General features: G+C 38.0%; 1 protein-coding gene across 3 annotated transcripts in view; it reads left to right on the forward strand.

Annotated features, from left to right (window-relative positions):
- The window catches only part of LOC107706684 (myosin-11-like), a 29,930-nt gene that overhangs the window by 9,970 nt on the left and 5,268 nt on the right, over positions 1–14,692 (forward strand). For 2 of the 3 annotated variants that reach the window (XM_016510472.1, XM_016510475.1), the window contains exons 5-35: positions 3,409–3,508; positions 3,934–3,960; positions 6,616–6,708; positions 6,799–6,862; positions 6,996–7,094; positions 7,241–7,384; positions 7,494–7,589; positions 7,681–7,799; positions 7,950–8,102; positions 8,194–8,367; positions 8,526–8,699; positions 8,962–9,076; positions 9,280–9,473; positions 9,598–9,719; positions 9,962–10,031; positions 10,326–10,486; positions 10,567–10,675; positions 10,813–10,944; positions 11,031–11,237; positions 11,364–11,501; positions 11,595–11,718; positions 11,837–12,008; positions 12,144–12,356; positions 12,465–12,609; positions 12,710–12,916; positions 13,038–13,142; positions 13,256–13,408; positions 13,496–13,744; positions 13,841–14,053; positions 14,164–14,376; positions 14,453–14,614. In XM_016510472.1, coding sequence (XP_016365958.1) covers positions 3,409–3,508; positions 3,934–3,960; positions 6,616–6,708; positions 6,799–6,862; positions 6,996–7,094; positions 7,241–7,384; positions 7,494–7,589; positions 7,681–7,799; positions 7,950–8,102; positions 8,194–8,367; positions 8,526–8,699; positions 8,962–9,076; positions 9,280–9,473; positions 9,598–9,719; positions 9,962–10,031; positions 10,326–10,486; positions 10,567–10,675; positions 10,813–10,944; positions 11,031–11,237; positions 11,364–11,501; positions 11,595–11,718; positions 11,837–12,008; positions 12,144–12,356; positions 12,465–12,609; positions 12,710–12,916; positions 13,038–13,142; positions 13,256–13,408; positions 13,496–13,744; positions 13,841–14,053; positions 14,164–14,376; positions 14,453–14,614 — 4,447 coding nt within the window. The remainder of the gene's footprint in view (positions 1–3,408; positions 3,509–3,933; positions 3,961–6,615; positions 6,709–6,798; positions 6,863–6,995; positions 7,095–7,240; positions 7,385–7,493; positions 7,590–7,680; positions 7,800–7,949; positions 8,103–8,193; positions 8,368–8,525; positions 8,700–8,961; positions 9,077–9,279; positions 9,474–9,597; positions 9,720–9,961; positions 10,032–10,325; positions 10,487–10,566; positions 10,676–10,812; positions 10,945–11,030; positions 11,238–11,363; positions 11,502–11,594; positions 11,719–11,836; positions 12,009–12,143; positions 12,357–12,464; positions 12,610–12,709; positions 12,917–13,037; positions 13,143–13,255; positions 13,409–13,495; positions 13,745–13,840; positions 14,054–14,163; positions 14,377–14,452; positions 14,615–14,692) is intronic. The other variant, XM_016510474.1, reaches the window with a different exon arrangement.

A 14,692-nucleotide genomic window follows, 5' to 3' on the forward strand; every position in this document is an offset into this window, starting at 1 on the left:
CCTCTCCTTGGTCTTCAAATATGTCTGATATTAATTTAGTGACACTCTTATGGAAATATGATAATATTTTGTAATTATCATTTAAATCTGTCTAATTTTTAAACTGTCTGTCATAAATCAACATCTCAGGAAAATGTTATGGGGTTTCAAATCAAAATATGACTTTCTGTTACGAAACAGGATGTTGATTTCATACATGTCCTCATATGAGGACACTGGGACTAAAAGCATGTTTATTTGCATTTTGGGAGACATAACAAATGAATAAGGAAAGAAATTATGTTTCAATATTCTATTAAATATTACATATTATTATGAAAATTTTGTCAAATATTACTCCCATTATTACACTTCTTTTTTCATTACATGTTGCCCCAAAAACACATTAATATGCAAATTAGATTTAGTTTATAGATACATTGTATATAATGAGAAAACCTGTTTATGGCCATTTTACACACATTTTGCAGAAAGAAAAATGGTATATCAAATCATTATGTTATAACATAGTTGAGAATCATCTTTATACAAAGTTTGGTAAAAAAAATAAATCCTGAAAACTAAAAATGTATTGGTGATTAAAAAAAACTATTGTTTTTGCCTATGCATGTTCATTCATGTCTTTTTTTATTTTTTTTTATTGAGTCCCGATGTCCTCTACCGAGGAAATAGAATAACTTATGAACGAAATATCATTTTTTACATTTTTTTTTTTTTTTTACATTTTTTTTGGAAATATGATAATATTTTGTAATTATCATTTAACATTTTTAAACTGTCTGTCATAAATCAACATCTCGGGAAAATGTTATGGGGTTTCAAATCAAAATATGACTTTCTGGTACGAAGCAGGATGTTGATTTCATACATGTCCTCATATGAGGACACTGGGACTAAAAGCATGTTTATTAGCATTTTGGGAGACATAACAAATTAATAGGGAAAGAAAATATGTTTCAATATTCTCTGAAATATTATATATTATTATGAAAATCTTGTCAAATATTACTCCCATTATTACACTTCTTTTTTCATTACATGTTGCCCCAAAAACACATTAATATGCAAATTAGATTTAGTTTATAGATACATTGTATATAATGAGAAAACCCGTTTATGGCCATTTTACACACATTTTGCAGAAAGAAAAATGGTATATCAAATCATTCTGTTATAACATAGTTGAGAATCATCTTTACACAAAGTTTGGTAAAAAAAAATCCTGAAAACTAAAAATGTATTGGTGATTTTAAAAATCTATTGTTTTTGCCTATGCATGTTCATTCATGTCTTTTTTTTTTTTTTTTTAATTGAGTCCCGATGTCCTCTACCAAGGACATAGCATAACTTATGAATGGAATATCATTTTTTACATTTTTTTTTTTTTTTTACATTTTTTTTTATGCTCTAAACAATGTAAAGACATGAAAAAAATCTATTTTTTTCCTAAAAATCTTTTTTCGGGTCTTAAGAGGTTAATTAAAAAAAAGTTTGAAAACAACCACCATTGTCACCAAAAGGTCATAAAGCTGAAATATCTTATCCCTTACGAAAATTAACCATGGTTTTACTACAAATAAAACCAAAAAAAACCAAAAAACATTTTTACGATGTTTCAACGGTTACTGTAGTTAAACAATGGTAACCACAAATTGCTAAATAATAGTGTTTTGTTACACTAACCATGGAACTTCTACTAGTACATGTTTTTCTAAAAGTCCTCAGCAGTGGGAAGGGAACAAGGCAGATGAACCCCAAGGGTCATGTCTCCTCAGAGTCGGCCTATTCACAGGAAATGTGCCCCCTGTCCTGATTCTAAATCCAGATCAAGCATGTTGGCTTCATTTATGCTTGCTTTTGAGTCATTACTGGGGCATTTGGTTTGCATCTGTGCAGGCCCCATAACAAAACATGGCCTGTCCTGAAAAAAAACATGCAAAAATAGCTGTTGCTCTACTGAAAAGACATAAACTGATGTTCACGGGTGATATCATTGTTCTACATATGTGTGATAATAAAACAGCTGTGAAATATGAGGATGTTAAAATAAAATGGTGTTGATTCGATGTGTCAGTGTGGGAGGCACCCATAGATACTGTCTGCAAACTTCCTCTGAGTGTGGAATAGGAAATGGAAGCCATTTAAACTGCTCTAGGGCAACTGTTGCTAGGGCACAGAATTCTCTAATGACATCAGGATGTTTCCACTTGGCCCAACACTCTCATGGAGACACTTTTTTTTTGAGGCTGTCTCAAAGAGTCTTTTGGAGATTGAGAATGACCACCCAAAGAGTATTATTAAAAACGTACTGTTAAACTGTTAAAAACACATGGATTGTTAAAAACCACTGATCTGAGGCCTCTATGAAAAACCCACACGTGTTTTCCCATACCTCTTATCCATCGCGGTGTATGGAAATAGTCCAGTACTTCAATCACCATTTGGCAACAGTTACCATAACCATCATGAATTTTACCTTACTGTATCATAAATGGTCAAAAACGGTGGTTCTACAAACAATGCAGCATAAAGTGTCCCATAAAATGGCTTTATTTGTGTTGTGTTGCGTGAACTGATCTGAGGGCATCCTGCTCCTGCCAAAGAACCAGCCCTTGGGCTGCAGCAGGGCCTGTGGATCCCAGACTCAGTTTTCCTAATATGGAAATGTTAGCTTGTCAGAATGAAGGTTCAGTCATATCTCTTTCCTATCATAAAAGGCAATAGTGCACTGTAACCCCTTATAACAAGGTAAAATATAGATGACAATTCAAAAAATCAATCAAAAGTAACAGTAAAGACTTAAACTGTTACAAAAAATATCACAATTTCCACAAAAATATTAAGCAGCACAAATGTTGTCAACCTTAATTATAAGAAACATTTCTTGAGCAGCAAATCAGCATATTAGAATGATTTATGAAGAACCATGTGACACTGAAGACTGGAGTAATGATGCTGAAAATTCAGCTTTGCATCACAGGAATAAATTACATTTAAAAAAAAGACAACAGTATACTTATCACAATATTGCTTTTTTACTGTTTTTTAAATAAATGCAGCCTTGGTGAACAAGATTTTATTTCAAACTAATTTTCTCCTAATGATTTATACTTTTCTTGGTAACTCTGTTCATGTGTTTTGTATTCACGGCCATTACTTTTCCTCTGTTGATGGTCATAAATATGGTGGACAAGCTGAAAAAATACATGACCTTCTTTACACAGCAAATATAGTGTCAAGTGTCAAGACATGTACTGATTTTTATGACATTAACACAGAACCAAAACCTAATCTCACGTAAAACTGTAATACTGTTCTTTTGATACCTTGCAAAAACTGGTATTTTGATCATAGGTATTATTGAATAAAAGAACACAGTTTTGTCATTCACTGTTGCTTTCTTCCTAGTGGTGAATCAGGTGCTGGGAAGACAGAAAACACCAAGAAAGTCATCCAGTATTTGGCTGTAGTGGCCTCGTCCCACAAAGGCAAGAAAGACACAAGCGCTGTAAGTACAAACAGTCTGAAAAACTCTTTCTGTCTTCTTCTCAAGCCAGTTCTTATGGGTTCAGTCATCAGTATTTGCCCTTGCTTTGACCCCATTCTTTTAAATCAGAGTCTGACATTCTGAATCCTTTCGTAATTACTAAAGTAATGATGTGCAAAGGTCAAACTGTGAACAGATAAGAACACTCCTTTCAGGCTTTAATGTTTGATATCATATCCCATTTATCACAAGATTATGCTGACTCTTGTACCGGCTCTTATTTTGCCTGATACCGAAATATGTTTTGATTATATGCTGCTGAGCCATTTGTATCTCAAGGAAATCAAGACTTCTGCATATGCTAAAGGAAAACCAGTGAATGCAACAGAATGCTCTTAGTTAACACTTATCTAATGACAATTTCCTTAATGAATTTCCTCAAATAGCAACATACAGGACAACAGTTTGCCTATGTGAGTAAAAAGGATTGTGCAAAACTCCTTCTTGTGTGGGTTTGAGAGTTTGCATGCTTGAGTTTCTCACTGAGAGTGACATTAGTCTTACATGGAGGGACCCTCTAAACAAACCACCCGTATGGCTACTGTTTAAATAAATGTGCCGAAGAGCTCCAGTGTTCGCATGATGTTTAAAAAAAATCATTATATAAAAATAATGAAATCATGATTATGCCGTTAGATCACGTGTGTGCCATTCCCCCATCTGAGATGTGGTTAACTTTTTCTTTGCCAGAGCAGATGCCTGGCATTGAAACGGTCAGTCTGAGCACAGTGTGTGTGCATGCCAACGTATAGCCTTTTGAATTGTTGATCTTATATCCTTTCTCATTTTTCCTTGATCACTAATTAATCTACCACAGGTTAATGTGCATCATCTGTCAAGCTCATATGTGTGTGCATTAGGAATATAAATACCATCTCAGTGTAGATCTGTGCTAATGTGTACTTACGAGGTACGACACATGAGATATGCAAGGAAACCAAAATATATGCACACATTATAGCTGGTTTTAGGACATTTTATGCATAACTGCCATGCATATGAGCTTAAAAGGTATGCCCATAATAGTTATGTTCTTGGTTCCTAAAGTAGTTTCGTTACACTTGAATGCACTACTTTGAAATGTACTAAACACTTCTTCTGATATCCTTTTTATCATGTAAGAATAATGTATTTATTTGGGCTCTGAAAAGTTCAAGGTTGAAATTATTGGTGTTTTTTTCTTTAGGTGAAACTTAAATAAGGTGAATTGTATGTGAATGAGAGAGAACATCAGAGTATGTGAGTGGAGTGAATCGACAGTTATTTTCAATCGAACTCCACTCTGGGTTTTTTTATTTCCCTCTTGTTGTTCGAGTTTGCACCCAATTCTTTTTCCTACTGTATTCTCTCATTGTTTTCTAACTTCATGAACATTGGTCCAAAACGATGGTCCATTAGCATGATTGTATGTGTGTTTGAAAGTTTTATTAGACTACTGATCTGGAAGATTAGACTTTAGTTTAATGTAAAAGGAACACTTGTGGTACATTTACACGACAGTTGATGCATTAAAACGGAAAAAGTTTTACCTTTGCATTTTTGGATTTTTTTGTTTGTTTGTTTCATTGCCATCTGTACACAAAAACATTCACACGAATCCACGAAAATGCTGTATTATGTACGCCAAGCCAGTAGTTGTAGATTCACTTTGTAAAGAAACACAATGTGTCTGTGTTTCAAAACTTAGTATTTTTTTAGGCCCCCAAAATGAATGACCAAAATGCATAAAAAGTTTTATGGTTTTAGTTGAAAACAATGTTGTGTAAACGCCCCCTTAGCCCACACTTTAAAGTCCCCTACACTGCACCATTCGTCATGAATTTTTACTAAACATTTTCCATTTTTGTCTTTTCCATCTTTCTTTTCTTTTGAGTGCTTAATAGTCTATCAAATTTGTTTAAAACGCGTTGATTTCTTGCTGACATGTAATTGCACTATGGGTTATTTTTTTACTTGTTATATTTGCTATGGAGCGCAAGAGAAAACACTAATGTTTTGAGTTCAAATATAACGCAACTCCGCTGCACGTTAACTCTTCAATTCCACAGCACTCACATACTCTGACTGGCACTGCATAGACCAATGAAGCTGTCATCTGTTAGCTGATATGCTTTGCCCTGAGACCACTGACAGAAGCTGTCAGATTCAGCCAAGTGCTTTATGAATGTTGATACAGTCTACCAACACTGTCCTCTTTCTTCCCAACAATCTCTCAGTCAACAGTCTCTCTGTCCCCATCATTCTAAATGTCACTTCTTCTCCTTCTTTTCTAGTTTACTTTATTTTTCTTTGTCAGTGTCTGAAGCTATCAGCGATCTTCTTTCCTTCTCAACGGCAAGCTGTCTCTGGTAGATATCTTCTTTTTCTAGATTTTTTTCTTTTTTGATGCTCAGTAAGAAAGTAATTGAAAGTTTGTGTCACGGTTGAAACCTTTTTCTGCCTCGTTAAAGTCTAAAAAAGACAATCTAATTATGTGGTTTTTATGACACCAGAGGCTTTGTGATGCAAAGGCAGCGTGATGCTCTCTAAGGACTCTGTGTTTCATCCCACTGAGTAACTTTTATCTTCTAATGTGAACGCTTGAAGATCTATTACTGAGATCCATTTCATGAACCCCATTAATATGTCCTTTCTCTACATGCTTAGTATGACCTCAACCAATGCTCTTGATATCCTTGTATAAGGTGGACATGCTTGGCAGGGCTTCTCATTGCATAAGACTTGGCAGCGAATAGAACAGCATTCTTTTGATCTAAGGGGATTATACCCATCTAAATGTACATGACCTAATTTTTTGTGTACTGTTTAAGGTACTTGAATCTTAAGTATCTGAAGCACACGTTAAGAAATAATTTGTGGCTAAATGTATTACATTTCGCAATTTTGTCCTGCCAAACATTTATAATTAAAAAGTTGCATTGTATAATCTAAAGGAGGGCCTTTTGTTAGTTGTCTTCTGATTTTTTTTTTTTTATTCCAATCTTCTGGAATGTCCCATTCTCCTTTTTTCTTCCTTGAAGTGTTTTCTATGGAATGATTCTCATTACTTTCCAACCCTGGTACTGTAGGGTGAGCTGGAAAAGCAACTACTGCAGGCCAATCCAATTCTAGAGGCCTTTGGTAATGCCAAGACCATCAAGAATGACAACTCTTCCCGATTTGTAAGTTTGCGAATGCTGTATGATAGCAGATTTTACCCCGATCAACCAAGACTGTAATTAATTAATGGTTTCAAAATCATTTCTTCACAGGGCAAATTCATCCGCATTAACTTTGATGTGACAGGTTTCATAGTTGGAGCCAACATAGAGACCTGTATCCTTGATGACTCGTATAAGCCAAATACAGATGCAGATCAATCTCACATCCTGAATTAATAAACAATTAGAATATCAATTTAAATATTTTATCTCTGCAAAGTTTCTCCTTAATGTCCAAATCACTTCAGATCTGTTGGAGAAATCTCGTTGTATCAGACAAGCAAAAACTGAAAGGGCTTTCCACATCTTCTACTACATGGTAGCTGGAGCACAGGACAAATTACGCGGTAGGTGGAGACACTTCAATATGTGAAAACATATTGGCATATGGGGACAGTTTTTCATGGATATATACCTAATGACAGACAGATATTCTTGCATAAACTGTACTGTTGCTGGGATATGTCGTGTGATTTTTATTCTCTATTGGCAGAGGAGCTTTTGCTTGAAAACTTCAACAATTACCGTTTCCTCTCGGCTGGCCATGTCCAGATTACAGGCAACCAGGATGATGAAATGTATGAAGAAACCATGGAGGCCATAGATATCATGGGCTTCACTGTTGAAGAAAGAACGGGTATTAAACGCAGTGAAAAATACACATGGTGTCCTAAAAACAAGAGACATTTTCTACTTATTAAGAATTTAGTAAGATAATTCTGAGATACTGTATTTATTTTTGTCAGATGTCCTCAAAGTTGTCTCAACTGTGCTTCAGTTGGGTAACATTGAGTTCAAGAAAGAGAGGAACCAGGAACAGGCTACCATGCCAGACAACACAGGTCAGAAACATTGGGGAAAATGCCCAATTAAAGACTTCTCAGACTAATATAAATCAATAAATGACTGCTGAAATGTGTGTCTCATTCTCAGCTGCCCAGAAAGTTTGCCATCTCCAAGGCATTAATGTGACAGACTTCACAAGAGCCATTCTGACGCCACGTATTAAAGTGGGTCGTGAGGTTGTGCAGAAGGCCCAAACCAAAGAACAGGTGAAGAGAGTGTATAGTTGTGCTGCAATTGTAAAGATGTGGAACGTGTGTAATGTCGCTCAGATCCGTGATGAAACTGGAAATCCCCTGCATGATTGTCATTACGGAAGTACGTACAGTATTAACAATAATATACTTTTCCCCTTATAGGCTGATTTTGCCATTGAAGCTTTAGCTAAAGCCACGTATGAACGTTTGTTCCGTTGGATCCTTCTAAGAGTTAATAAGGCACTGGACAAGACGAAACGTCAGGGTGCCTCATTCCTTGGGATCTTGGACATTGCTGGCTTTGAGATCTTTGAGGTTTGAAAAAAACTAAAGAAAATAATTACATTTGGTAAAAAAAAAAACTTAACTTTTAAGGCTAATGGCATATACTGTTTTTCTCCTTCAGGACAATTCCTTTGAGCAGCTCTGCATCAACTACACCAACGAGAGGCTTCAGCAGCTGTTCAACCACACCATGTTCATCCTGGAGCAGGAGGAGTACCAGCGTGAAGGCATCGAATGGAACTTTATTGACTTTGGGCTGGATTTGCAACCTTGCATCGAGCTTATTGAAAGGCCGGTAAGTTTGAGTGTGTGTAGATTTGCAGGAACAGAATGATTCTTGCTCTGTGCAATTGCTGTAACAGGAACACTTTTGATGGAAGTCTTACGTTGAAGTAATGATTTCTTATTGTTACAGAATGTAATGTCACTCACTTTACTGAAACTCCTCCACAGAACAATCCTCCAGGCATCCTGGCTCTGTTGGATGAAGAGTGTTGGTTTCCAAAGGCAACAGATGTCTCCTTCGTGGAGAAACTTTGCAACACTCATGTTAATCATACTAAGTTTGCTAAACCTAAGCAACTGAAGGACAAGACGGAATTCTCTGTGCTTCACTATGCTGGACGGGTGAGTTCAGACTTAAAGGAAAGATTTATTTATTGATTTACATCTGAAGAGTATTGTGATCCAGGCAATAATAACCCAAGAAATACAGACTCTGGGGCATATTCAGAACTCAGAGCAGGCCTGCAAGATATTGTAGGGAATTGTGTTGTGATAATAATATCCAGCTTGAATTTTGTGGAAATTGTTAACAAAATGCAGACGTGCACAGTTCATTCTTAGTGAATTTTTCACTCTGTATTAAATATCATGACCCCAACCTTAGGTGGACTACAATGCCATAGCTTGGCTGACCAAGAACATGGACCCCTTAAATGACAATGTTACAGCACTGCTCAATAATTCCTCCAGTCCATTTGTGCAAGATCTGTGGAAGGATGGTCAGTATCAGCTATACATGCTTCTCATATCTCATACACTATCCACCAGTCAGCTGCGACCACTGAATGGATGTTAATAATTGGTGTCACAGAAACATGATCTACATGTTTTTTGTTTTGGTTAATCAAAGCACAGTATTGCATCAAAAGTGTAATTGAGATCAAAATAATTGCTGACATCTATATTCTTTTTTATTTCTCAGCTGACCGTGTGGTTGGATTGGAAACCATTGCCAAAATGTCAGACAGCCTCGCACCTGGTGCCTCTAAGACCAAGAAGGGCATGTTCCGTACTGTGGGCCAGCTTTACAAAGAGTCTTTGGCCAAACTAATGACCACACTGCACAACACGCAGCCAAACTTTGTCCGTTGCATTATTCCTAACCATGAGAAACGGGTACGTCACTGCTGCATACCATGTTAAAATTGGTGGCACCAATGCTGTTTGGTCATAGGGTTCATTTTCAGTCTAGTTTTGTATCTGTCTATATGCATGTTGAAGGTACTTTTTTCACCTTCAGGCAGGAAAGTTGGATGCCCACCTGGTGCTTGAACAGTTGAGATGTAATGGTGTGCTAGAGGGCATTCGTATCTGCCGCCAAGGATTCCCTAACAGAATTGTCTTCCAAGAGTTCAGACAGCGGTGGGTAGCTTTATTATTTTAGATTGAGCTTTTCATTTAGTGAGACTAACTGTCTTATTGTCTTATACAAGTTAAAAACAGTATAAAAAATCTCCAGAATTCAAAAAGTAAAAAATACATTGCTACCTGGACTCCAATTTGCAGTTCAATACAAGTGTGATTACATATGTTGTGCCAAATATATTGCATGGTACAGGTTATCAGATGTAATACAGTTCTTTTCATTTTACCTTGACATATAGATATGAGATCTTGGCACCAAGTGCTATTCCAAAGGGCTTCATGGATGGCAAGCAGGCCTGCTGTCTGATGGTAAGATGTTATCCAATTAAATCTTATAATAAAAAAATAATTTCTTGAGTCAGGAAGTTTCAGATGCAAAATCAGACTTTATTGCTCAAGAGAACAAAGCCAAGATGCCTGCAGCACATCGAACAATTACATTTGCAAGTCACATTTTTATATAGTCTCAACAATGATTTCATCATCACGTTTTACTCCTCTTTTCTTCATGGAATTTTTTCAGTATTCTTGCCAGAGTTATTTCATTACTCTGCTAACTTGTATCTAATTGTGGCATCTATTCATACCAAATCCTCTCTGTAGATCAAGTACCTGGACCTGGACCCAAACCTGTACCGTATTGGTCAGAGCAAAATCTTCTTCCGCACAGGAGTCCTGGCCCAGCTTGAAGAGGAGCGTGACTTGAAGATCACAGTCATTATCATTGCCTTCCAGGCACAGGCCAGGGGATTCCTAGCTAGAAAGTGGGTAGAGTTTAGAAATACAGTATTTTTCAAAATGGTCATTTGCAATTTGAGTTATTCTTATTTAAAACTCTATGCAGGGCCTTTGCTAAGAGGCAGCAACAGCTAACAGCTATGAAGGTGATCCAGAGGAACTGTGCTGCTTATCTGAAACTCAGGAACTGGCAGTGGTGGAGACTCTTCACCAAGGTGAAACATTTCTTATCTTCTAAATTTCCAATTTTTCTGTAACTGGTTGAATATGGTGCAAAAATTTGGTTTCTTAGTAATATGTTAAAGGGTTTCTGTTAGTATTCATCTAAACATGTTTCCATCAATGCCCACAGGTGAAGCCTCTCCTCCAGGTGACACGCCAAGAAGAGGAGATGGGTCTGAAGGAGGAGGAGCTCCAAAGAGCCAAAGAATCTGCACAAAAATCTGAGACAGAGCTAAAAGACGTTTCACTGAAACATGCACAGGTATGACGAAACCCTGACTTTGTCCTCTTGTGTTTAATAGCAATTAATCATACACTGATCATACAATATGATCCTTTCATCTGTAGCTTATGGATGAAAGGAACCAGCTCCAGGAGAAGCTGCAGGCTGAGACAGAGCTCTACGCAGAGGCGGAGGAAATGAGAGTACGGTTAGCTACCAAAAAACAAGAACTCGAGGAGATCTTGCATGAGATGGAGGCCAGGTTGGAGGAGGAGGAGGATCGTGGTGCAGCCTTACAACTGGAAAAGAAGAAAATGCATGATCAGATCAAAGTAGGTTTTCATTTATTGGTTTTCATTCACAGGCAACAAGCACTTCTTCAAATTCAGTCCTTAGATATCTTTAAATGCTTCTATTTAGTCCATGGCTCTCTCTTGTCTCTAAAATAATGTTCTAAGGATCTTGAGGAACATCTTGAGGAGGAAGAAGATGCTCGTCAGAAGTTGCAACTGGAGAAGGTTACCTGTGATGCCAAGATCAAGAAGCTAGAGGATGATATCCTGATGATAGATGACCAAAACAACAAATTACAGAAGGTTAATTTTAACAAATTAGATTTTTCTTCTTGTTTTAAGATGACATATTTTGGTGGCAATTGAAGTGTTCAATTTTAAGTACTCTATTTGCAGGAGAGGAAGCTTCTAGAAGAAAGGGTAGCAGACTTTAGCTCAAACCTTGCTGAAGAAGAAGAAAAATCCAAAAACCTGACAAAGCTAAAGAATAAGCATGAGTCAATGATCTCAGAACTGGAGGGTTTGTCCATTATTTACTTTTGATGCATGATGACAATGTTTGTATGGAAATCAATCACATTGATGTCTAATTCACTGAATTAAGTTATAAGTGATAATATTTTTTATATAATCTGTAGTGCGCTTGAAGAAAGAGGAAAAGACTCGACAGGAGCTGGAAAAGGCCAAGAGAAAGTTGGAGGGTGAATCAAATGACCTTCAGGAGCAGATTGCTGACCTTCAAGCTCAGATTGCTGATCTAAAAGCCCAGCTAGCTAAAAAAGAGGAGGAACTTCAGGCCGCACTGGCACGGTATACAGATCTTTCATTTAAAATGTTAAAATGCATGTTTTTTTTTGTATATTATTTCGTATGAAGATACTTTCATGCATAATTCACACAGAAACCTACAGTAACCTTTGTAATCCCTTTGCGCTTCTGTTTCAGATTGGAGGATGAGACAGCTCAGAAAAACAATGCACTGAAGAAGATCAGAGAGCTGGAGGGACACATCTCAGATCTTCAGGAAGATCTAGAATCAGAGCGGGCTGCCCGGAATAAGGCTGAAAAAACCAAGAGAGACTTGGGAGAAGAGCTTGAAGCCCTCAAATCAGAGCTGGAGGACACACTGGACACCACAGCCACTCAGCAGGAGCTCAGGTGTGTGTAGATACAAAGATCTGCATTTTAATCTGACATGCATTGTATTGATTTTACTAGGCTTTACTAGACACCATTGACCTGATTGTCAGGATGCATATTTTTTAGGGCCAAACGTGAGCAGGAGGTGACTCTTTTGAAGAAAGCCATGGAGGAGGAGAGCCGTGTTCATGAGGCCCAAGTGCAGGAGATGAGACAGAAACATACCCAAGCTTTGGAGGAGCTTACAGAGCAGCTGGAGCAGTCTAAGAGGGTAGGCAACCATATCAAATATCAATGTTATTTCTGTTCATATGTTTGCATTCTGAAGAACTCCTAGTGCTAATGTAAAACATCTATGAAATGCTTCTTAGGTAAAGTCAAACCTGGAGAAAGCCAAGCAAGCTCTGGAGAAGGAAACATCAGAACTCCACGTGGAGATCCGTTCTCTTACTCAGAGCAAACAGGATGTGGAACACAAGAGGAAGAAAGTGGAAGGACAGCTTGCTGACCTGCAGTCTCGTTTCAATGACAGCGAGAGGCAGAAAGCCGAGCTGGGAGATCGGGTCTCTAAAATCACTGTGAGTGATGGCAGAGGATGTATTATTAGATATATTTATGTCACTTTTGGTAGAACCTACAGTAAAACATGTTTGTTACTTCAAACATCTTGTGTATTTAACGTGTTTCTTGCCCTGGCAGGTGGAACTAGAGAGTGTTACCAACCTTCTTAATGAAGCAGAGGGGAAGAACATCAAACTTAGCAAGGATGTGGCTAGCTTAACCTCTCAAGTGCAAGATACACAGGTATATGCAATGTTATGTAGTGTTCTTTGATTTATAGCTTCAAAGCAGAAGCATAATTTAGCAGCATGAACAGGATTTCAGTTGTTGGCTGACTTGCATTTTGACATTTTTAGGAGTTGCTGGCTGAAGAGACAAGACAAAAGCTCCAGTTCTCCACCAAACTACGTCAAATGGAGGATGACCGTAATGCCCTTCAGGAGCAGCTTGAGGAGGAAGCAGAAGCAAAGAGGAATGTGGAGAGGCACGTTTCGACACTGAACATTCAGGTAAGGTTTACAATAAGATGAATAATCAATGGTCTTGCTCCATTAAAGCCTCAATATTTACAGCTTGAATATCCCTTGTGTCCACAGCTCGCTGACTTCAAAAAGAAGCTGGATGAGGTGTCAGGTAACGTAGAACTTTTAGAAGAAGGTAAGAAGCGGCTGCAGAGAGACCTGGAGGCGGTCAATACTCAGTTTGAGGAGAAGACAGCAGCCTATGACAAGCTTGAGAAGACCAAGAACAGACTGCAACAGGAGCTTGAGGACACGCTGATGGATTTGGACAACCAGAGACAGCTGGTGTCCAACCTTGAGAAGAAACAGAAGAAGTTTGATCAGGTTTCTGATTACTTCTCAAAACTTTACATGTCTACTGAATCAATTCGTTTTGCCAGTGGATGTGGGAGTTTCTTCATTTCTGCCATTTCCTTTCAGATGCTTGCTGAAGAGAAGAGCATCTCTAATAAGTATGCAGATGAGCGAGATCGCGCAGAGGCCGAGGCCAGAGAGAAGGAGACCAAGGCTCTGTCTTTAGCCAGAGCTCTCGAAGAAGCCCAAGAAGCCCGTGAGGAGTTCGAAAGAGCCAATAAAGCCCTTCGTGCTGAAATGGAGGACCTGGTCAGCTCCAAAGATGATGTGGGCAAGAGCGTAAGTTCAAATACTGTAAACCACAAAGTAAATGTCAATCATAAACAAACCTTCCATTAGGTAATTTTAAGGTTAGAGAAATTTCAGTCAAACTCATTTTCTAATTTTAGGTACACGAGCTTGAGAAGTCCAAACGTGGCCTGGAGGCTCAGGTAGAAGAGATGAAGACTCAGTTGGAAGAGCTGGAGGATGAATTACAGGCTGCAGAGGATGCCAAACTGCGTCTGGAAGTCAACATGCAGGCTCTGAAGGCCCAGTTTGAGCGAGATCTCCAGGGCAGAGATGAGCAAGGGGAGGAGAAGAAGAGGCAGTTGATCAAACAGGTGCAGTATTGCTTTTTCACTCAGACTTTGACTTCCATATGTATAGATGGGTTTAAACAGACATCTTAACCAACAGGTGCGTGAGCTGGAAACTGAACTCGAAGCTGAGCGTAAGCAAAGGACCGCAATAGCTGCTTCCAAGAAGAAACTGGAGGGAGACATAAAGGACCTTGAGGGCCAGATTGAGACATCTAACAAGGGACGAGAAGAGGCGATCAAGCAGCTCCGCAAGCTCCAGGTGAAAACTAAAATTTGTGATTGGATAAATTTATTAAACTCCAATTATAAATGGAGTAATTTAGTAATTATTTGAGTG

The sequence above is a fragment of the Sinocyclocheilus rhinocerous genome, unplaced genomic scaffold (genome assembly GCF_001515625.1).
Source record: "Sinocyclocheilus rhinocerous isolate Xijiao unplaced genomic scaffold, SAMN03320098_v1.1 scaffold1285, whole genome shotgun sequence".
Taxonomy (NCBI): Eukaryota; Metazoa; Chordata; class Actinopteri; order Cypriniformes; family Cyprinidae; genus Sinocyclocheilus; species Sinocyclocheilus rhinocerous.